The following is a 24,143-nucleotide window of genomic DNA, read 5'->3' as shown; positions in this document are numbered from 1 at the left end:
GGGAAATAATAAAATAATACAAATAAAACATAATTAAATACAATTCTCACGACGTTTCGGCCACAACACAAGCAGCCGTCCACAGGTGAAGAATGACCTTCATTGAAGAATGACCTTCACCTGAGGACGGCTGCTTGCGTTGTGGCCGAAACGTCGTGAGAATTTTATCTTATTACGTTTTATTTTATTATTTTATAATTTCCCTTCTACGTGACGACTTTACCGAAAGAACCAAGAAGATGAATCCCTGCAGTCACGAAAGCTTTAAATCGAAATTTAAGGGTTATTTGTTTTGCATGTTTCACCGCAAGTGTGTGTGGGGGGTGTCTGTTTTGATACAAATTGAGCAATCATTGGAAGGATGTTATTAACCAGGTAACACCTGAACTCATTTATAGTTTGCCTTCATATCCGCATCTCCAGTTTCTTCAGCCTCCTACACCCAGCCCCGCTCATCAGAGGTCGCAAACGGGTTTTGATTCCTTACTCGTACCCGTACCCGGCCGTACCCTACCCGTACCCGGCCGGGTACGGCCGGGTACGGGTAGGGTACGGGTATCGGGTACCTGGATTGCGACCTCTGGGATGAAGCCATGTTGCAGGCGCGGGTGGGTTGATTCTAGGAACTTGAATTGTGAGAAGAGACAAGACGTTGGGAAATGAGTGACAAACGGTGACTCGCCAGTGACTCACGGTCTACCCGTACCCGTACCCGGCCGCACCAGGGTCGCAAACGGCTACCCGTACCCAGCCGGGTACGGGTAGCCGGGTATCGAGTAGGGTACGGGTATCGGGTACCCGGTTGCGACCTCTGCCGCTCACTTCCCAGCCCCGGCATTTGGTGGTGCTTGCAGCTCCCCAGTCTCCCTACCCCACACCCGCCCCCCCTCTCTATCTCTCCTCCCTGGCTCCTCCCCCGTCTCTTACCGATATAACCTCTTGTCACAGCAGCACTTTTGCCCACTTCAGCAATTGTTTCATGCTGTGGTTGTCCCACCTGATGACGGACGCTTGTGTTGCGTCGTGATTTAATTTATTTAATTTTCTACCCACGTGACTTTACCGAAAGAACCAAAGAGTTATGGATCCCTGCAGTCACGGAAACTTCAAACCGAGATTGTCTATTTGGTGTTTGAACATCTTGACACTTCCCGTATTTGTGCCAGAAAGAGGACGAAGCCTTTTCCTGTTTTTTTTTCTCTCAGGCCAAGTCACACGCACACACGCACTCATAACTGGGCAGAAGTTGAAGTCTGATTTTTTTCTTTCCTTCACATACCAAACTTAAGTATTTTTTATTTTATTTTACCAGGCCCACTGAGCTGCATAGCTGTTTATCAGAAACGACTTGGCAATCACAAATTATAGCTCAACGAAACGGCTTGTCACATGGAAATTTATATCAGCCGAATACTCTAAACGCGTGACGTTGAATATAATTGTGGAGGGGGAAAAACCGGAGGAGTCAGAGAAAAATCCACGCGACCACGGGGAGAGATAGAGAGAGAGACACCCACGACCTCCTGTATACCAGGCGAGGTAGTTAACATCTCCTAGCCACCGTGGCGAGATATTACAGCGAATCAAATTAGGGGAGTGGAGTGAGAGGAGAGCGAGTGGCTGGAATGCCCCTTCTCCCTGAGGGCACAGGCGGGGGCAGCAGCATCAGCACCAACTCACCTGGGCAGCAACTCCTCAGGGATGGCAGCATCCGGAGTGTTCGGGTCTGGGGCACTGGGGTCACACGGGGTCACGAAGCGAGGAGCGGGGGGGGGTCACATCGGGACATCAAGAGGGGAGGGGGGAGGGTAGGGGGGGTCACACGGGGTCACACAGCGAGGAGGGGGGTGTGGGGGGGGTCACATCAGGATACCAAGAGGGGAGGGGGGAGGGTAGGGGGGGTCACACGGGGTCACAAAGCGAGGAGGGGGGGGGCACATCGGGACACCAAGAGGGGAGGGGGGAGGGTAGGGGGGGTCACACGGGGTCACGAAGTGAAGTGGGGGGTAGGGGTCACATAGAGACACACCAAAGGATGGGGAGGGTAGGGGAGGGTATGGAAGGCATCATTAGGGGACATTTAATTTTGTGAATAAAAAAACAACATTCCACCTGGATGTGAAGTGACGCACCCCAACAACAACAGCAACAACAACAACAACAGCAGCAGCAGCAGCCGCCATTCGTCACTGCGGCGCTTGTGCCAGGCCAGGTGCGCACACAGACACACACACACAGCAAACGCGTACAGACGCAGCGTGCAGACGCAACGTACAGACGCAACGTACACACCCAGCGTACACACCCAGCGTACACACGCAGCGTACATACCCAGCGTACACACCCAGTGTACACACCCAGCGTACACACGCATCGTACAGACGCAGCGTACACACCCAGCGTACACACCCAGCGTACACACGCAGCGTACATACCCAGCGTACACACCCAGTGTACACACCCAGCGTACAGACGCAACGTACAGACGCAACGTACACACCCAGCGTACACACCCAGCATACACACGCAGCGTACACACCCAGCGTACACACGCAGCGTACACACCCAGCGTACACACCCAGTGTACACACCCAGCGTACACACGCATCGTACAGACGCAGCGTACACACCCAGCGTACAGACGCAGCGTACACACCCAGCGTACACACCCAGCGTACAGACGCATCGTACAGACGCAGCGTACACACCCAGCGTACACACCCAGCATACACACGCAGCGTACACACCCAGCGTACACACGCAGCGTACACACCCAGCGTACACACCCAGTGTACACACCCAGCGTACACACGCATCGTACAGACGCAGCGTACACACCCAGCGTACAGACGCAGCGTACACACCCAGTGTACACACCCAGCGTACACACGCATCGTACAGACGCAGCGTACACACCCAGCGTACAGACGCATCGTACAGACGCAGCGTACACACCCAGCGTACACACCCAGCGTACAGACGCATCGTACAGACGCAGCGTACACACCCAGCGTACACACCCAGCGTACACACCCAGCGTACAGACGCATCGTACAGACGCAGCGTACACACCCAGCGTACACACCGAGCGTACACACCCAGCGTACACACCCAGCGTACACACGCATCGTACAGACGCAGCGTACACACCCAGCGTACACACCCAGCGTACACACGCATCGTACAGACGCAGCGTACACACCCAGCGTACACACCCAGCGTACACACCCAGCGTACAGACGCAGCGTACACACCCAGCGTACAGACGCAACGTACAGACGCAGCGTATGGGGCGGGCATTCTGGAATCGACGGGACTGGGGCGTCACCACAGGGAGTCTTTCTCTTCTCGATTTTAAGGTGTTTACCGGTGGTTCTATACGTATATATTTTTAAAACCCCCGAGTTATGTTCTACGCGTGCCGAGACGGGGCCAATTGCACGGCGAGCGCTCGCAGTAAGCAGTGGACCACCCCGAGGTGGGGAACGGCCCAGACAGACGGAACAAGAATCTCCGCGAACATTCACCGCGAGAAACACAAAAAAAAAACGATGCGATTCTTGAATCGAACCGTGACCCCGTAATGACCGCTTCTGCCTGTGACGGCCTGTGACCGTCAGTGACTGCTCATGAGTGCCAGTGTCCATAACCGTGACTGTGACGATCCCCAGTGGCTGACTGCGACTGCCTTCAAAGCCAGATGCCGACCGAGTGCCTGACCATGACTGTGACGACGACGACGACTTGACCGAGTGCCTGACCATGACTACGACGACGACGACGACGACTTGACCGAGTGCCTGACCATGACGACGACTGCGACGACGACTTTACCGAGTGCCTGACCATGACTGTGACTGTGACAACGACGACGACTTGACCGAGTGCCTGACCATGACTGTGACTGTGACAACGACGACGACTTGACCGAGTGCCTGACCATGACTGTGACTGTGACAACGACGACGACTTGACCGAGTGCCTGACCATGACTGTGACTACGACGACGACTTGACCGAGTGCCTGACCATGACTACGACAGCGACGACGACTTGACCGAGTGCCTGACCATGACTACGACAACGACGACGACTTGACCGAGTGCCTGACCATGACTGCGACGACGACGACTTGACCGAGTGCCTGACCATGACTGTGACAACGACGACGACTTGACCGAGTGCCTGACCATGACTGCGACGACGACGACTTGACCGAGTGCCTGACCATGACTGCGACGACGACGACTTGACCGAGTGCCTGACCATGACTGTGACAACGACGACGACTTGACCGAGTGCCTGACCATGACTGCGACGACGACGACTTGACCGAGTGCCTGACCATGACTGTGACTGTGACAACGACGACGACTTGACCGAGTGCCTGACCATGACTGTGACTACGACGACGACTTGACCGAGTGCCTGACCATGACTACGACAGCGACGACGACTTGACCGAGTGCCTGACCATGACTGCGACGACGACGACGACTTGACCGAGTGCCTGACCATGACTGTGACGACGACAACGACTTGACCGAGTGCCTGACCATGACTACGACAACGACGACGACTTGACCGAGTGCCTGACCATGACTGCGACGACAACGACGACTTGACCGAGTGCCTGACCATGACTGTGACAACGACGACGACTTGACCGAGTGCCTGACCATGACTGCGACGACAACGACGACTTGACCGAGTGCCTGACCATGACTGTGACGACGACGACGACTTGACCGAGTGCCTGACCATGACTGTGACTGTGACAACGACGACGACTTGACCGAGTGCCTGACCATGACTGTGACTACGACGACGACTTGACCGAGTGCCTGACCATGACTACGACGACGACGACTTGACCGAGTGCTTGACCATGACTACGACAACGACGACGACTTGACCGAGTGCCTGACCATGACTACGACAGCGACGACGACTTGACCGAGTGCCTGACCATGACTGTGACGACGACGACGACTTGACCGAGTGCCTGACCATGACTGTGACGACGACGACGACTTGACCGAGTGCCTGACCATGACGACGACAGCGACGACGACTTGACCGAGTGCCTGACCATGACTACGACGACCACGACGACTTGAACGAGTGCCTGACCATAACTACGACAACGACGACGACGACTTGACCGAGTGCCTGACCATGACGACGACTGCGATGACGACTTGACCGAGTGCCTGCCCATGACTACGACGACCACGACGACTTGACCGAGTGCCTGCCCATGACTACGACGACCACGACGACTTGACCGAGTGCCTGCCCATGACTACGACAACGACGACTGTGACGACGACGACTTGACGACTTTGATTGCATGAGAGCGAGTGCCCGCGACAAACCGCCTGCGACCGGCTGCTGCTCACCCCTTGCCCTGCAGGGCCGGGGTGATGGGGCTGTCGTAGTTGCTCTCCACGTGTCCACAGCTTGTGCAGCGCGTCTTAAACAGGCTCCCTGTGCGCGGAGGCACACACACAAAGACAAAGATCCCCCGTGTAGCCTCGGCAGAGCGTTGGGACAAGCGCTGTTAGCGAGTAGCATCTACGAAGGCCGGCACCGCGCCCGGCCGCCTTTGTCTCCCCAGTGGCGACGTTGACTGCGCGTCGCAGCGAGTGCGGCTTGTAAAACATCGCCACTTGGGGGGTGAGGACGACCTGGGGGAGGCCCGGGACCGGTTCAGATCATCGTCGCTGGCGGTGTTGCCCGCGAGAGGGAATGGAACCCGGGTCGCCGGGTTTGTGGCGCAGCGTAGCGCTGACCACGCACGCGGTGAGCTTCACTCTGGTGGCACCACGCCTCACCCTCCCCCTCCTCACCACACCCACCTCACCCTCCCCCTCCTCATCACACCCACCTCACCGTCTCTCCTCGCCACACCCACCTCAAGACTCTCTTCACTACACGTACACTACTCTCTAAGGTGTGAGTATAGCTAGATTCCGGTATTACCGGGGTTCCGGTATTACCGTGGTTCCAGTATCACCGTGGTTCCAGTATCACCGTGGTTCCGGTGTCACCGTGGTTACGGTATCACCGTGGTTCCGGTGTTACCGTGGTTAAGGTATCACGTGGTTCTGGTATCACCATGGCTCCGCGTAGCTCCGGTGTTACCACGGCTACAAAGTCGCAAGACGACTCCGTCGTGCGGTGTTCGCACGACGATCCACGGCCCCCCCCCCCGGCCCCCCCCCCCCCGGCCCCCCCCCGGCCCCCCCCCCCCCGGCCCCCCCCCGGCCCCCCCCGCGCCTCTCACCGTGCAGCTCGTGCACGCGCTCGGAGCCGGCGCGTCGGTGCAGTTCGTCCACGTTCTGCGTGACAAGGGTGAGCGTGCGGCCCTGCCCGGCCAGGCGGCGCTGGCAGCGCGCGAGCGCCGTGTGCGCCGCGTTGGGCTCGGCGCGCAGCACGGCCTCGCGCCGGTGGTGGTAGAACTCCCAGACGCGCGACGGGGACGCCTGGAACGCAGCGGCCGTCGCAAGGTCCTGCGGCACGCACGCGCGCACGCACGCACGCAGAAGCACACACGCACGCACACACACACGCACGCAGAAACACACACAGAAACACACAGAAGCACACGCGCACGCACGCACGCAGAAACACACACGCACGCACGCACACACACACACACGCACACACACACGCACACACACACAGAAACACACACGCGCATGCACACAGAAACACACACAGAAGCACACACACACACGCACGCACACAGAAACACACACACACACAGAAACACACACACACACACACACGCATGCACACAGAAACACACACAGACACACGCACACAGAAACACACACACACGCAGAAACACACACGCACACACACGCACACAGAAACACACACACACACACGCACGCACACAGAAACACACACACACACAGAAACACACACGCACACACAGAAACACACACACACGCACGCACGCAGAAACACACACACACGCAGAAACACACACACGCACACAGAAACACACACACACGCAGAAACACACACGCACACACACGCACACAGAAACACACACACACGCAGAAACACACACGCACACACACGCACACAGAAACATACAGATGCACACACAGAAACACACACACACGCAGAAACACACACGCACACACACGCACACAGAAACACACACACACGCACACACACGCACACAGAAACACACACACACACAGAAACACACACGCACACACACGCACGCAGAAACACACACACACGCACGCACACAGAAACACACACACACACAGAAACACACACGCACACACACGCACACAGAAACATACAGAAGCACACACAGAAACACACACACACGCAGAAACACACACGCACACACACGCACACAGAAACACACACACACGCACACACACGCACACAGAAACACACACACACGCAGAAACACACACGCACACAGAAACACACACACACGCACGCACACAGAAACACACACACACGCAGAAACACACACGCACACACACGCACACAGAAACACACAGAAGCACACACACACAGAAACACACACACACGCACTGAGTTACCTGCGACTGCCAGGTAAGTGCCTCGTAGTGGACAGGTGAGTTACCTGCGACTGCCAGGTAAGTACCTCGTAGTGGACAGGTGAGTTACCTGTGACTGCCAGGTAAGTACCTCGTAGTGGACAGGTGAGTTACCTGTGACTGCCAGGTAAGTGCCTAGTAGTAGACAGGTGAGTTACCTGTGACTGCCAGGTAAGTGCCCCGTAGTAGACACAGGTGAGTTACCTGTGACTGCCAGGTAAGTGCCTCGTAGCGGACAGGTGAGTTACCTTGACTGCCAGGTAAGTGCCTCGTAGTGGACAGGTGAGTTACCTGTGACTGCCAGGTAAGTGCCTCGTAGTGGACAGGTGAGTTACCTGCGACTGCCAGGTAAGTACCTTGTAGTGGACAGGTGAGTTACCTGTGACTGCCAGGTAAGTGCCTCGTAGTGGACAGGTGAGTTACCTGTGACTGCCAGGTAAGTGCCTCGTAGTGGACAGGTGAGTTACCTGTGACTGCCAGGTAAGTACCTTGTAGTGGACAGGTGAGTTACCTGCGACTGCCAGGTAAGTAACTCGTAGTAGACACGTGAGTTACCTGTGACTGCCAGGTAAGTGCCTCGTAGTGGACAGGTGAGTTACCTGTGACTGCCAGGTAAGTACCTAGTAGCGGACAGCTGAGTTACCTGTGACTGTCAGGTAAGTACCTTGTAGTGGACAGGTGAGTTACCTGCGACTGCCAGGTAAGTGCTTTGTAGTGGACAGGTGAGTTACCTGCGACTGCCAGGTAAGTACCTTATAGTGGACAGGTGAGTTACCTGTGACTGCCAGGTAAGTAACTCGTAGTGGACAGGTGAGTTACCTGTGACTGCCAGGTAAGTACCTTGTAGTGGACAGGTGAGTTACCTGCGACTGCCAGGTAAGTAACTCGTAGTAGACAGGTGAGTTACCTGCGACTGCCAGGTAAGTAACTCGTAGTGGACAGGTGAGTTACCTGTGACTGCCAGGTAAGTGCCTCGTAGTGGACAGGTGAGTTACCTGTGACTGCCAGGTAAGTGCCCCATAGCGGACAGGTGAGTTACCTGCGACTGCCAGGTAAGTAACTCGTAGTGGACAGGTGAGTTACCTGTGACTGCCAGGTAAGTACCTTGTAGTGGACAGGTGAGTTACCTGTGACTGCCAGGTAAGTGCCCCGTAGTGGACACAGGTGAGTTACCTGTGACTGCCAGGTAAGTGCCCCGTAGTGGACAGGTGAGTTACCTGTGACTGCCAGGTAAGTGCCCCGTAGTAGACACAGGTGAGTTACCTGTGACTGCCAGGTAAGTGCCCCGTAGTGGACACAGGTGAGTTACCTGTGACTGCCAGGTAAGTGCCTCGTAGTGGACAGGTGAGTAACCTGCGACTGCCAGGTAAGTGCCTCGTAGAGGACAGGTGAGTTACCTGTGACTGCCAGGTAAGTGCCCCGTAGTAGACACAGGTGAGTTACCTGTGACTGCCAGGTAAGTGCCCCGTAGTGGACACAGGTGAGTTACCTGTGACTGCCAGGTAAGTGCCTCGTAGTGGACAGGTGAGTTACCTGTGACTGCCAGGTAAGTGCCTCGTAGTGGACAGGTGAGTTACCTGTGACTGCCAGGTAAGTGCCTCGTAGAGGACAGGTGAGTTACCTGCGACTGCCAGGTAAGTGCCTCGTAGCGGACAGGTGAGTTACCTGCGACTGCCAGGTAAGTGCCTCGTAGTGGACAGCTGAGTTACCTGTGACTGCCAGGTAAGTACCTTGTAGTAGACAGGTGAGTTACCTGCGACTGCCAGGTAAGTGCCTCGTAGTAGACAGCTGAGTTACCTGTGACTGCCAGGTAAGTACCTCGTAGTGGACAGGTGAGTTACCTGTGAGTGCCAGGTAAGTGCCCCGTAGTAGACACAGGTGAGTTACCTGCGACTGCCAGGTAAGTGCCCCGTAGTAGACACAGGTGAGTTACCTGCGACTGCCAGGTAAGTGCCCCGTAGTAGACACAGGTGAGTTACCTGTGACTGCCAGGTAAGTGCCCCGTAGTAGACACAGGTGAGTTACCTGCGACTGCCAGGTAAGTGCCTCGTAGTAGACAGGTGAGTTACCTGCGACTGCCAGGTAAGTACCTTGTAGAGGACAGGTGAGTTACCTGTGACTGCCAGGTAAGTGCCTCGTAGTGGACAGATGAGTTACCTGTGACTGCCAGGTAAAGTACCTTGTAGTGGACAGGTGAGTTACCTGTGACTGCCAGGTAAGTGCCCCGTAGTGGACAGGTGAGTTACCTGTGACTGCCAGGTAAGTGCCCCGTAGTGGACAGGTGAGTTACCTGTGACTGCCAGGTAAGTGCCCCGTAGGGGACAGGTGAGTTACCTGTGACTGCCAGGTAAGTGCTTCGTAGTGGACAGGTGAGTTACCTGCGACTGCCAGGTAAGTGCCTCGTAGTGGAAAGGTGAGTTACCTGTGACTGCCAGGTAAGTGCCCCGTAGTGGACAGGTGAGTTACCTGTGACTGCCAGGTAAGTGCCTCGTAGTGGACAGATGAGTTACCTGTGACTGCCAGGTAAAGTACCTTGTAGTGGACAGGTGAGTTACCTGTGACTGCCAGGTAAGTGCCCCGTAGTGGACAGGTGAGTTACCTGTGACTGCCAGGTAAGTGCCCCGTAGTGGACAGGTGAGTTACCTGTGACTGCCAGGTAAGTGCCCCGTAGGGGACAGGTGAGTTACCTGTGACTGCCAGGTAAGTGCTTCGTAGTGGACAGGTGAGTTACCTGCGACTGCCAGGTAAGTGCCTCGTAGTGGAAAGGTGAGTTACCTGTGACTGCCAGGTAAGTGCCCCGTAGTGGACAGGTGAGTTACCTGTGACTGCCAGGTAAGTGCCTCGTAGTGGACAGGTGAGTTACCTGTGACTGCCAGGTAAGTGCCCCGTAGTGGACACAGGTGAGTTACCTGTGACTGCCAGGTAAGTGCCTCGTAGTGGACAGGTGAGTTACCTGTGACTGCCAGGTAAGTGCCTCGTAGTGGACAGGTGAGTTACCTGTGACTGCCAGGTAAGTGCCTCGTAGAGGACAGGTGAGTTACCTGTGACTGCCAGGTAAGTGCCTCGTAGCGGACAGGTGAGTTACCTGCGACTGCCAGGTAAGTGCCTCGTAGTGGACAGCTGAGTTACCTGTGACTGCCAGGTAAGTACCTTGTAGTAGACAGGTGAGTTACCTGCGACTGCCAGGTAAGTGCCTCGTAGTGGACAGCTGAGTTACCTGTGACTGCCAGGTAAGTACCTTGTAGTAGACAGGTGAGTTACCTGCGACTGCCAGGTAAGTGCCTCGCAGTGGACAGCTGAGTTACCTGTGACTGCCAGGTAAGTGCCTCGTAGAGGACAGGTGAGTTACCTGTGACTGCCAGGTAAGTGCCTCGTAGCGGACAGGTGAGTTACCTGCGACTGCCAGGTAAGTGCCTCGTAGTGGACAGCTGAGTTACCTGTGACTGCCAGGTAAGTACCTCGTAGTGGACAGGTGAGTTACCTGTGACTGCCAGGTAAGTACCCGGTAGTAGACACAGGTGAGTTACCTGTGACTGCCAGGTAAGTGCCCCGTAGTAGACACAGGTGAGTTACCTGCAACTGCCAGGTAAGTGCCCCGTAGTAGACACAGGTGAGTTACCTGCGACTGCCAGGTAAGTGCCCCGTAGTGGACAGGTGAGTTACCTGCGACTGCCAGGTGAGTACCTTGTAGTGGACAGGTGAGTTACCTGTGACTGCCAGGTAAGTGCCCCGTAGTAGACACAGGTGAGTTACCTGTGACTGCCAGGAAAGTACCTCGTAGTAGACACAGGTGAGTTACCTGTGACTGCCAGGTAAGTGCCCCGTAGTAGACACAGGTAAGTTACCTGTGACTGCCAGGTAAGTGCCCCGTAGTAGACACAGGTGAGTTACCTGCGACTGCCAGGTAAGTGCCCCGTAGTAGACAGGTGAGTTACCTGCGACTGCCAGGTAAGTACCTTGTAGAGGACAGGTGAGTTACCTGTGACTGCCAGGTAAGTGCCTCGTAGTGGACAGATGAGTTACCTGTGACTGCCAGGTAAGTACCTTGTAGTGGACAGGTGAGTTACCTGTGACTGCCAGGTAAGTGCCCCGTAGTGGACAGGTGAGTTACCTGTGACTGCCAGGTAAGTGCCCCGTAGTGGACAGGTGAGTTACCTGTGACTGCCAGGTAAGTGCCCCGTAGGGGACAGGTGAGTTACCTGTGACTGCCAGGTAAGTGCCTCGTAGTGGACAGGTGAGTTACCTGCGACTGCCAGGTAAGTGCCTCGTAGTGGACAGGTGAGTTACCTGTGACTGCCAGGTAAGTGCCCCGTAGTGGACAGTTGAGTTACCTGTGACTGCCAGGTAAGTGCCCCGTAGCAGACAGGTGAGATACCTGTGACTGCCAGGTAAGTGCCTCATAGCGGACAGGTGAGTTACCTGTGACTGCCAAGAAAGTACCTTGTAGTGGACAGGTGAGTTACCTGCGACTGCCAGGTAAGTACCTTGTAGTGGACAGGTGAGTTACCTGTGACTGCCAGGTAAGTACCTCGTAGTGGACAGGTGAGTTACCTGTGACTGCCAGGTAAGTGCCCCGTAGTGGACAGGTGAGTTACCTGTGACTGCCAGGTAAGTGCCTCGTAGTGGACAGATGAGTTACCTGTGACTGCCAGGTAAAGTACCTTGTAGTGGACAGGTGAGTTACCTGTGACTGCCAGGTAAGTGCCCCGTAGTGGACAGGTGAGTTACCTGTGACTGCCAGGTAAGTGCCCCGTAGTGGACAGGTGAGTTACCTGTGACTGCCAGGTAAGTGCCCCGTAGGGGACAGGTGAGTTACCTGTGACTGCCAGGTAAGTGCTTCGTAGTGGACAGGTGAGTTACCTGCGACTGCCAGGTAAGTGCCTCGTAGTGGAAAGGTGAGTTACCTGTGACTGCCAGGTAAGTGCCCCGTAGTGGACAGGTGAGTTACCTGTGACTGCCAGGTAAGTGCCTCGTAGTGGACAGGTGAGTTACCTGTGACTGCCAGGTAAGTGCCCCGTAGTGGACACAGGTGAGTTACCTGTGACTGCCAGGTAAGTGCCTCGTAGTGGACAGGTGAGTTACCTGTGACTGCCAGGTAAGTGCCTCGTAGTGGACAGGTGAGTTACCTGTGACTGCCAGGTAAGTGCCTCGTAGAGGACAGGTGAGTTACCTGTGACTGCCAGGTAAGTGCCTCGTAGCGGACAGGTGAGTTACCTGCGACTGCCAGGTAAGTGCCTCGTAGTGGACAGCTGAGTTACCTGTGACTGCCAGGTAAGTACCTTGTAGTAGACAGGTGAGTTACCTGCGACTGCCAGGTAAGTGCCTCGTAGTGGACAGCTGAGTTACCTGTGACTGCCAGGTAAGTACCTTGTAGTAGACAGGTGAGTTACCTGCGACTGCCAGGTAAGTGCCTCGCAGTGGACAGCTGAGTTACCTGTGACTGCCAGGTAAGTGCCTCGTAGAGGACAGGTGAGTTACCTGTGACTGCCAGGTAAGTGCCTCGTAGCGGACAGGTGAGTTACCTGCGACTGCCAGGTAAGTGCCTCGTAGTGGACAGCTGAGTTACCTGTGACTGCCAGGTAAGTACCTCGTAGTGGACAGGTGAGTTACCTGTGACTGCCAGGTAAGTACCCGGTAGTAGACACAGGTGAGTTACCTGTGACTGCCAGGTAAGTGCCCCGTAGTAGACACAGGTGAGTTACCTGCAACTGCCAGGTAAGTGCCCCGTAGTAGACACAGGTGAGTTACCTGCGACTGCCAGGTAAGTGCCCCGTAGTGGACAGGTGAGTTACCTGCGACTGCCAGGTGAGTACCTTGTAGTGGACAGGTGAGTTACCTGTGACTGCCAGGTAAGTGCCCCGTAGTAGACACAGGTGAGTTACCTGTGACTGCCAGGAAAGTACCTCGTAGTAGACACAGGTGAGTTACCTGTGACTGCCAGGTAAGTGCCCCGTAGTAGACACAGGTAAGTTACCTGTGACTGCCAGGTAAGTGCCCCGTAGTAGACACAGGTGAGTTACCTGCGACTGCCAGGTAAGTGCCCCGTAGTAGACAGGTGAGTTACCTGCGACTGCCAGGTAAGTACCTTGTAGAGGACAGGTGAGTTACCTGTGACTGCCAGGTAAGTGCCTCGTAGTGGACAGATGAGTTACCTGTGACTGCCAGGTAAGTACCTTGTAGTGGACAGGTGAGTTACCTGTGACTGCCAGGTAAGTGCCCCGTAGTGGACAGGTGAGTTACCTGTGACTGCCAGGTAAGTGCCCCGTAGTGGACAGGTGAGTTACCTGTGACTGCCAGGTAAGTGCCCCGTAGGGGACAGGTGAGTTACCTGTGACTGCCAGGTAAGTGCCTCGTAGTGGACAGGTGAGTTACCTGCGACTGCCAGGTAAGTGCCTCGTAGTGGACAGGTGAGTTACCTGTGACTGCCAGGTAAGTGCCCCGTAGTGGACAGTTGAGTTACCTGTGACTGCCAGGTAAGTGCCCCGTAGCAGACAGGTGAGATACCTGTGACTGCCAGGTAAGTGCCTCATAGCGGACAGGTGAGTTACCTGTGACTGCCAAGAAAGTACCTTGTAGTGGACAGGTGAGTTACCTGCGACTGCCAGGTAAGTACCTTGTAGTGGACAGGTGAGTTACCTGTGACTGCCAGGTAAGTACCTCGTAGTGGACAGGTGAGTTACCTGTGACTGCCAGGTACGTACCTCGTAGTGGACAGGTGAGTTACCTGCGACTGCCAGGTAAGTGCCTCGTAGTGGACAGGTGAGTTACCTGTGACCGCCAGGTACGTACCTCGTAGTGGACAGGTGAGTTACCTGCGACTGCCAGGTAAGTGCCCCGTAGTGGACACAGGTGAGTTACCTGTGACTGCCAGGTAAGTACCTAGTAGTGGACACAGGTGAGTTACCTGTGACTGCCAGGTAAGTGCCTCGTAGTGGACAGGTGAGTTACCTGTGACTGCCAGGTAAGTGCCTCGTAGTGGACAGGTGAGTTACCTGTGACTGCCAGGTAAGTGCCTCGTAGTGGACAGGTGAGTTACCTGTGACTGCCAGGTAAGTGCCTCGTAGTGGACAGGTGAGTTACCTGTGACTGCCAGGTAAGTGCCTCGTAGTAGACAGGTGAGTTACCAGTGACTTCCAGGTAAGTGCCTCGTAGTGGACAGGTGAGTTACCTGTGACTGCCAGGTAAGTACCTTGTAGTGGACAGGTGAGTTACCTGCGACTGCCAGGTAAGTGTCTTGTAGTGGACAGGTGAGTTACCTGTGACTGCCAGGTAAGTGCCCCGTAGTAAACAGGTGAGTTACCTGCGACTGCCAGGTAAGTGCCTCATAGAGGACAGGTGAGTTACCTGTGACTGCCAGGTAAGTACCTTGTAGTGGACAGGTGAGTTACCTGCGACTGCCAGGTAAGTGCCTTGTAGTGGACAGGTGAGTTACCTGTGACTGCCAGGTAAGTGCCCCGTAATAGACAGGTGAGTTACCTGCGACTGCCAGGTAAGTGCCTCGTAGAGGACAGGTGAGTTACCTGCGACTGCCAGGTAAGTGCCCCGTAGTGGACACAGGTGAGTTACCTGTGACTGCCAGGTAAGTGCCTTGTAGTGGACAGGTGAGTTACCTGTGACTGCCAGGTAAGTGCCTCGTAGTGGACAGGTGAGTTACCTGTGACTGCCAGGTAAGTGCCTTGTAGTGGACAGGTGAGTTACCTGCGACTGCCAGGTAAGTGCCCCGTAGTAGACACAGGTGAGTCACCTGTGACTGCCAGGTAAGTACCTTGTAGTGGACAGGTGAGTTACCTGCGACTGCCAGGTAAGTGCCCCGTAGTAGACAGGTGAGTTACCTGTGACTGCCAGGTAAGTGCCTCGTAGCGGACAGGTGAGTTACCTGCGACTGCCAGGTAAGTGCCCCGTAGTGGACAGGTGAGTTACCTGTGACTGCCAGGTAAGTGCCTCGTAGTGGACAGGTGAGTTACCTGTGACTGCCAGGTAAGTGCCCCGTAGTGGACAGGTGAGTTACCTGTGACTGCCAGGTAAGTACCTTGTAGTGGACAGGTGAGTTACCTGTGACTGCCAGGTAAGTGCCTCGTAGTGGACAGGTGAGTTACCTGTGACTGCCAGGTAAGTGCCTCGTAGTGGACAGGTGAGTTACCTGCGACTGCCAGGTAAGTACCTCGTAGTGGACAGGTGAGTTACCTGTGACTGCCAGGTAAGTGCCTCGTAGTGGACAGGTGAGTTACCTGTGACTGCCAGGTAAGTGCCTCGTAGCGGACAGGTGAGTTACCTGTGACTGCCAGGTAAGTGCCTCGTAGTAGACAGGTGAGTTACCTGTGACTGCCAGGTAAGTACTTCGTAGTGGACAGGTGAGTTACCTGTGACTGCCAGGTAAGTACTTCGTAGTGGACAGGTGAGTTACCTGCGACTGCCAGGTAATTACCTCGTAGTGGACAGGTGAGTTACCTGCGACTGCCAGGTAAGTACCTTGTAGTAGACAGGTGAGTTACCTGTGACTGCCAGGTAAGTACATTGTAGTAGACAGGTGAGTTACCTGTGACTGCCAGGTAAGTACCTTGTAGTGGACAGGTGAGTTACCTGTGACTGCCAGGTAAGTGCCTCGTAGTAGACAGGTGAGTTACCTGTGACTGCCAGGTAAGTACCTTGTAGTGGACAAGTGAGTTACCTGTGACTGCCAGGTAAGTGCCTCGTAGTGGACACAGGTGAGTTACCTGTGACTGCCAGGTAAGTACCTCGTAGTAGACAGGTGAGTTACCTGCGACTGCCAGGTAAGTACCTAGTAGTAGACAGGTGAGTTACCTGTGACTGCCAGGTAAGTGCCTCGTAGTGGACAGGTGAGTTACCTGTGACTGCCAGGTAAGTGCCTCGTAGAGGACAGGTGAGTTACCTGTGACTGCCAGGTAAGTGCCCCGTAGTAGACACAGGTGAGTTACCTGTGACTGCCAGGTAAGTACCCGGTAGTAGACACAGGTGAGTTACCTGTGACTGCCAGGTAAGTGCCCCGTAGTAGACACAGGTGAGTTACCTGTGACTGCCAGGTAAGTGCCTCGTAGTGGACAGGTGAGTTACCTGTGACTGCCAGGTAAATACCCGGTAGTAGACACAGGTGAGTTACCTGTGACTGCCAAGTAAGTGCCCCGTAGTAGATACAGGTGAGTTACCTGCGGCTGCCAGGTAAGTACCTCGTAGTGGACAGGTGAGTTACCTGTGACTGCCAGGTAAGTACCTCGTAGTGGACAGGTGAGTTACCTGCGACTGCCAGGTAAGTACCTCGTAGTAGACACAGGTGAGTTACCTTGACTGCCAGGTAAGTGCCCCGTAGTAGACACAGGTGAGTTACCTGCGACTGCCAGGTAAGTGCCCCGTAGTAGACACAGGTGAGTTACCTGCGACTGCCAGGTAAGTGCCCCGTAGTGGACAGGTGAGTTACCTTGACTGCCAGGTAAGTGCCCGTAGTAGACAGGTGAGTTACCTGCGACTGCCAGGTGCGCCAGTATCCGCCGGTGCCGCGGAAGGTGGGCACGCCGCTCTCGGCACTCACGCCGGCGCCCGTCAGCACCACCACGTGACGCGCCCGGCTCAGAACCTCCCGGAATCTACCCATGTCTGTGGGGGGAGGGGCGGGGCGGGGGGGACGAGGTGGGGGGAGGGGGGGGGAAATGGGGGGGAGGGGGGACGAGGTGGGGGGAGGGGGGGGGGAATGTGGGGGGGGAGGGGAAACGAGGTGGCGGGAGGGCGGAGATGGGGTGAGGTAGGGGGGAAATGGGGGGGAGGGGGAACGAGGTGGGGGGGAGGTGGGGGACAGGGGGGGGAACGAGGTGGGGGGGGGGGTACGAGGTGGGAGGAGGGGGGAGGTGGGACGAGGTGGGGGGGAGAGGGAGGTGGGGGGAGGGGGGAGGTAGGGGGGAAATAGGGGGAAGGGGGGAACGAGGTGGGGGGGGGGTACGAGGTGGGGGGGGAGGGGAGAACGAAGTGGGGGGGGAACGAGGTGGGGGGGGGTACGAGGTGGGGGGGGGGGGTACGAGGTGTGGGGAGGGGATAACGAGGTGGGGGGAGGGGAGAACGAGGTGGGGGGGGGAACGAGGTGGGGGGGAGGGGGGAACAAGGTGGGGGGGAGGGGGAACGAGGTGGGGGGGAGGGGGGAACAAGGTGGGGGGAGGGGGGAACAAGGTGGGGGGGAGGGGGAACGAGGTGGGGGGAGGGGGGAACAAGGTGGGGGGGAGGGGGGAACGAGGTGGGGGGAGGGGGGAACAAGGTGGGGGGGAGGGGGGAACGAGGTGGGGGGGGGGTACGAGGTGTGGGGAGGGGATAACGAGGTGGGGGGAGAAGAGAACGAGGTGGGGGGGGGGGGGGGAACGAGGTGGGGGGGAGGGGGGAACAAGGTGGGGGGGAGGGGGAACGAGGTGGGGGGGAGGGGGGAACAAGGTGGGGGGAGGGGGGAACAAGGTGGGGGGGAGGGGGAACGAGGTGGGGGGGAGGGGGGAACAAGGTGGGGGGGAGGGGGGAACAAGGTGGGGGGAGGGGGGAACAAGGTGGGGGGGGAGGGGGAACGAGGTGGGGGGAGGGGGGAACAAGGTGGGGGGGAGGGGGGAACGAGGTGGGGGGAGGGGGGAACAAGGTGGGGGGGAGGGGGGAACGAGGTGGGGGGGAGGGGGAACGAGGTGGGGGGAGGGGGGAACAAGGTGGGGGGAGGGGGGAACAAGGTGGGGGGGAGGGGGAACGAGGTGGGGGGAGGGGGGAACAAGGTGGGGGGGAGGGGGGAACGAGGTGGGGGGAGGGGGGAACGAGGTGGGGGGGAGGGGGGCCACTGAGCTCGGTTTGCGTGTGACGGTTTCCTGTGTTGGGATCGAAACGTCGTGATTTTTTTTTCTATCTCACGTGACTTTACCGAAAGACCCAACGAGTAGTGTAGTGTATAGTGTATTATACTAGTACAGCACAACATTTACAATTATAGTGTGGTGTATAGTGTATTATACTAGTACAGCACAACATTTACAATTATTGTGTGGTGTATAGTAGGGTAGTGTATAGTGCAGTGTATAGTCGTGTAGTTTATAGTGTAGTGTATAGTTGATTATACTAGTACAGCACAACATTTACAATTATTGTGTGGTGTATAGTGTAGTGTATAGTGCAGTGTATAGTCGTGTAGTTTACAGTGTAGTGTATAGTGTAGTATAGTTGTACAGCATACCGATGTGTTGGAGAGTAAACTCACTCCGCAACATTTACAATTCCAGTACCGTGACGTTTCGTCTGGTGATGCTGGTCGTTATTACCGGCGAGTTCAAACGAAAACAATTTAAATCTCACGGCTGAACTGCGTAGATATTTTATTTTTACACGAAGCAGCGTTGGCCACACATGGACGAGCTCAACGAAGTGGGCGGCTTATCGTCGGCATCGTCGTCGTCATCACGTGGAAATGCACAACAGCCAAAGTCTCTTAGACGCGTGGTGGTCGTCGTCGATTACTGAATGTGCAACAAACCCGCAAGGCCCGGAGACACAATCTACGGCAACCACGAGGAGCGAGAGAGAGACACGCAAACTCCAAATATACAGCAGCAGGCGTCATCAGGGTCGGGATCGAACCCACGACCTCCTGTATACCAGGCGAGGTAGTTAACATCTCCTAGCCACCGTGATGATGATGAGAGAGACATGCAAACTCCAAATATACAGCAGCAGGCGTCATCAGGGTCGGGATCGAACCCACGACCTCCTGTATACCAGGCGAGGTAGTTAACATCTCCTAGCCACCGTGATGATGAGAGAGACACGCAAACTCCAAATATACAGCAGCAGGCGTCATCAGGGTCGGGATCGAACCCACAACCTCCTGTATACCAGGCGAGGTAGTTAACATCTCCTAGCCACCGTGATGATGATGAGAGAGAGACACGCAAACTCCAAATATACAGCAGCAGGCGTCAGGGTCGGGATCGAACCCACAACCTCCTGTACACCAGGCGAGGTAGTTAACATCTCCTAGCCACCGTGATGATGATGAGAGAGAGACACGCAAACTCCAAATATACAGCAGCAGGCGTCAGGGTCGGGATCGAACCCACAACCTCCTGTACACCAGGCGAGGTAGTTAACATCTCCTAGCCACTGTAGCGGTGGATGTTTTACTCCGGATCCTCCGGTTTTCCCCCTCCATATTTCGAATCAACGTGCGTCTCGATTACTTAGAGTCACTTTCCTGCTATCAATTTCCACCTTTGATGATGATGACGACGACGATGATGATGATGAGAAGCCCACTTCGTTGAGTTATCGTTAGCGCTGACCAAGTCGCTTCTGGAAAAACAAACTAATCGCTCCTTGGGCCTTACCTGGCAAGATACAACACATAGTTTAGCTTCCTTGTTTTAAAGGTTAAATTATCTCAACCTTTCCTCGACTCTGCACTCCAACCGTGCTCTCTGTACCGTTTGTTGCTGCTCTAAAGTTCTCACCTGCCCCTTACTGGTAAACGTGTGAACAAAAAAAAGTCAACTTCAAAACGCATCGGATACCTCGGCCATGAGATTCAAGTAAAGATCCCGGTAAAGTATTCTTAGGTTTTTCGGTAAAGTCACGTAGGTAAAAAAAATTTAAATTTATAAAAGTAAAATAAAATAAAAATATTTTACTCGGTAAAGTCACGTAGGTAAAAAAAATTAAATTAATAAAAGTAACATAAAATAAAAATATTTTCACTTTTATCCATTTAAAATTTTTTTACCTACGTGACTTTACCGAAAAAACCTAAGAATATGAATCCTTGCAGTCACGAAAGCTTCACATCTAGAATCCCGGTAAAAGCTCGCTCGCTCGCTATCGCACTCACCTGAGCTGGGTCTGGCCATGGCCAGGCACTGCCCGGTCACCTGCAAGAACGCGGAGCGGCACAAGCTGCTGCTGCTGCTGCTGCGACCCAGCAGCGGCGGCAGCGCCCAGCAACGAGCCGGTAGCATCGCCCCCTGCACACGGGGGGAGGGGAGTGCAGGGTGCAAGGAGAGACAAAGGCGGAGACCGCGGGAATTCGGCCCTGCTGCGGCAGCAGCAGCAGCAGCAGCAGGGCCGTGGATGCGGATGCCGCGTGGAGGAGGCGGTGGTGACGCGCGCAGTGGGTCACGGAGGGCACGTGGGTGACACTGGGTGGGGTGTGTGTGTGGTGTGGGTGTGTTGTGTGTGGTGTGTGTTGTGTGGTGTGTTGTGTGTGTGTGTTGTGTGGTATGTGTGTGGCGTGTGTGGTGTGTGTGTTGTGTGTGTTGGGTTGTGAATGTTTTGTGTGTGTGGTGTGTGTGTGTGTTGTTTGTGCGGTGTGTGTGTGGTGTGTGTGTGGTGTGTGTGTTGTGGGTGTTGTGTATGTGTGGTGTGTGTGGTGTGTGTGTGGTGTGTTGTGTGTGGTGTGTGTGTGGTGTGTTGTGTGTGTGTGTTGTGTGTGTGGTGTGTTGTGTGTGGTGTGTGTGGTGTGTTGTGTGTGGTACAGGTGTGTGTGTGTTGTGTGTGTGGTGTGGTGTGTGTGATGTGGGTGTGTGTGATGTGTGTGTGATGTATGTGTGGTGTGTGTGTGAAGGGACAGGTGTGATGCGTGTGTGTAATTTGGGTATCTGTGTGTGACGACTCTGAACCCTCCATCCTAAACCACGGCCTGTGGGTCTATTCCGCGTTGTGAGCCAGCTCCTACCGCACTGCACTCGGTCACACTTTAGTGCGAAGCAGTCGGGGTGATTGACGGTCCGGCACTCAATCATCTCGAGTCACCGGCGGGGAAGTCGCCTCCTTGACACTCTCATATCGCTACTACCTTGGTGACTGTCCCCGCATGAACTACAAGCATTGATTCCTCCACCAATAAACGCATCCACTCACTCGACCACTCACATACTCACCCCCCCACTCACAAACACATCCACTCACTCACGAACTCACTCACCCACTCACTCACATACTCACTCACTCACGAACTCACTCACACATCCACTCACTCATGAACTCACTCACCCACTCACACATCCACTCACTCACCAACTCACTCACCAACTCACCCACTCACTCACCCACTCACTCACTCACGAACTCACTCATCCACTCACTCACCCAGTCCACTCACTCACCCACTCACTCACCCACTCACTCACCCACTCACTCACCTGACTCACTCACCCACTCACTCACCCACTCACTCATCCAGTCAACTCACTCACCCACCCACTCACCCACTCACCCACTCACTCACTCACCCACTCACTCACCCACTCACTCACCCACTCATCCACTCACTCACCCACCCACCCACCCACTCACTCACCCACTCACCCACTCACTCACCCACTCACCCACTCCTCTCACTCACCCACTCACTCACCCACTCACTCACCCACTCACTCATGAACTCACTCACCCACTCACTCACACACTCACGAACTCACTCACCCACTCACTCACACATCCACTCACTCACCAACTCACTCACCCACTCACTCACTCACCCACGAACTTGCTCACCCACACACACACTCACGAACTCACTCACCCACTCACTCACACATCCACTCACTCACCAACTCACTCACCCACTCACTCACCCACGAACTTGCTCACCCACACACTCACACATCCACTCACACATCCACTCACCCACCCACTCACTCACATACTCACCCACATACATACCCACTCACTCACCTACTCACTCACCTACTCACCCACTCGCCCACTCACTCACTCACCCACTCATTCACTCACTCATTCACTCACCCACTCACTCACGAACTCACTCACCCACTCACTCACCCACTCACTCAACCACTCCCCACATACTCACCCACACACATACGCACTCACTCATCCACTCACTCACTCACTCACAAACGCACGAACTCATTCACCCACTCACCCACTCACTCACCCACTCACGAACTCACTCACTCACCCACTCATTCACTCACCCACTCACCCACTCACCCTCTCACGAACTCACTCACCCACTCATTCACACATCCACTCACTCACCAACTCACTCACACACTCACGAACTCATTCACCCACTCACTCACCCACTCACTCAACCACTCACCACATACTCACCCACACACATACCCACTCACTCATCCACTCACTCACTCACACACTCACGAACTCACTCACTCACCCACTCACTCACCAACTCATTTACCCACTCACTCACCCACTCACTCACTCACTCACCCAATCACTCACCCACTCACTCATTCACTCACTCATTCACTCACCCACTCACTCACCCACTCACTCACACGCTCACGAACTCACTCACCCACTCATTCACCCACTCACTCACATACTCACTCACCCACTCACTCACATACCCACTTACCCATCCACTCACCTCACCGTTGGACCTTTCCTTAGCAAAATGAAAAACAAAAGGTTGAGTCCAGGGTGAAGCGAGATCGCCTCCCTCCCGGACACCTCGACACCCACGGAGGTTACTCGCCGAGACGAAAATACTCGCGGAGACACTCAGAGACAACAGACCACCACGGCGCTCGTGCCAGGCTAGGTTCACCTCGAGGCCACGTGACGCGTCAAAGGCTCGCTGCTGCTGGCAGGAGGTCACGGGACAGACCCAGCAGGTGGCGTGGGTTGGCTGACCGAGATGATTGGCAGAGGGCACCAGCTGTAGCCACCCCCCCCCACCCCCCCAAACTCTGCCAACTCTTTTTTCGGCGCGGTCAATCGCTGTGAGCGTCGCTCCTCTGCCCTCCGCTGTTGCTGGAGGGCGACTGCCTCCAAGTCGACCAATAACCACCGCCATTCGCCACTAAGTGGCTGTGACGTGACCACGGCGCCTGTGCCAGGCTAGGTGCACTTTGAGACTATCACGTGAAGTGTCGAAGGCTCGCTGCTGCTGACAGGAGGTCTCGGGACAGACCCTGCAGGTGCCGTGGGTTGGCCGACCGAGATGACCGGTAGATGCACCACCAGCTGTGCCCCACACTGTGCCAACTCGCTGCGCTTTAACCGCCCGGCGCTCCGCTCGTTGTTGTGAGCGTCGCTCCTCTGCCCTCCGCTGTTGCTGGAGGGCGACTGCCTCCTACTGCCCAGCAGCAGTAGCAGCAGCAGCGTCCTTCACGAGCCTCAGGGGCCGATCTTGACACCGCTGGTACCGGTCATTGGCAAGTCCAAACTCAGCCTCCACCTCCCCCCCCCCTGTACCGCACGAGCTCCATCTCTTCTGGAGCCGTTGCCCGTTTAGCCCCCTCTCTATCCGGTAGTAACAACAACACAAAACTAAACAACAACAACAACAGAAGCTGCTTGGGCATGCGGTGGCTGGGCACGCGGGCCGACTGCTTGGGGGCTACCCAGAGGCTGCCACGGGGCACAGTCGCGTCCACTCGCGAAGACAAAGACAAAGGTCCCCCGTGCAGCCTTAACAGACTGCTGGGGCAAGTGCTGTTAGCGAGCACATATGAAGGCCGGCACGGCACACGAGGGGGTGGGTGGCCAGCACCACGCCCGGCCGCCTTTGTCTCCCCAGTGGCGATGGTTTTACACACCG

At 55.6% G+C, this 24,143-nt stretch overlaps 1 protein-coding gene across 1 annotated transcript in view; it reads right to left on the bottom strand.

Moving 5' to 3' along the window:
• SIRT5 (sirtuin 5) overlaps window positions 1–24,143 on the bottom strand; it is a 35,761-nt gene that overhangs the window by 9,998 nt on the left and 1,620 nt on the right. Inside the window, 5 exon segments of the mRNA XM_061573220.1 lie at window positions 1,681–1,734; window positions 5,402–5,489; window positions 6,289–6,514; window positions 17,073–17,206; window positions 20,442–20,574. Of these exon segments, the coding sequence (XP_061429204.1) occupies window positions 1,681–1,734; window positions 5,402–5,489; window positions 6,289–6,514; window positions 17,073–17,206; window positions 20,442–20,568 (629 nt within the window). The 5' untranslated portion in view covers window positions 20,569–20,574.

This window comes from Lethenteron reissneri, chromosome 52 (assembly GCF_015708825.2).
Source record: "Lethenteron reissneri isolate LAM-NWPU_2019-01 chromosome 52, ASM1570882v1, whole genome shotgun sequence".
Classification (NCBI taxonomy): Eukaryota; Metazoa; Chordata; class Hyperoartia; order Petromyzontiformes; family Petromyzontidae; genus Lethenteron; species Lethenteron reissneri.
Note: the sequence above shows the minus strand (reverse complement) of the source record. Positions and strands in the feature narration are given on the sequence as shown.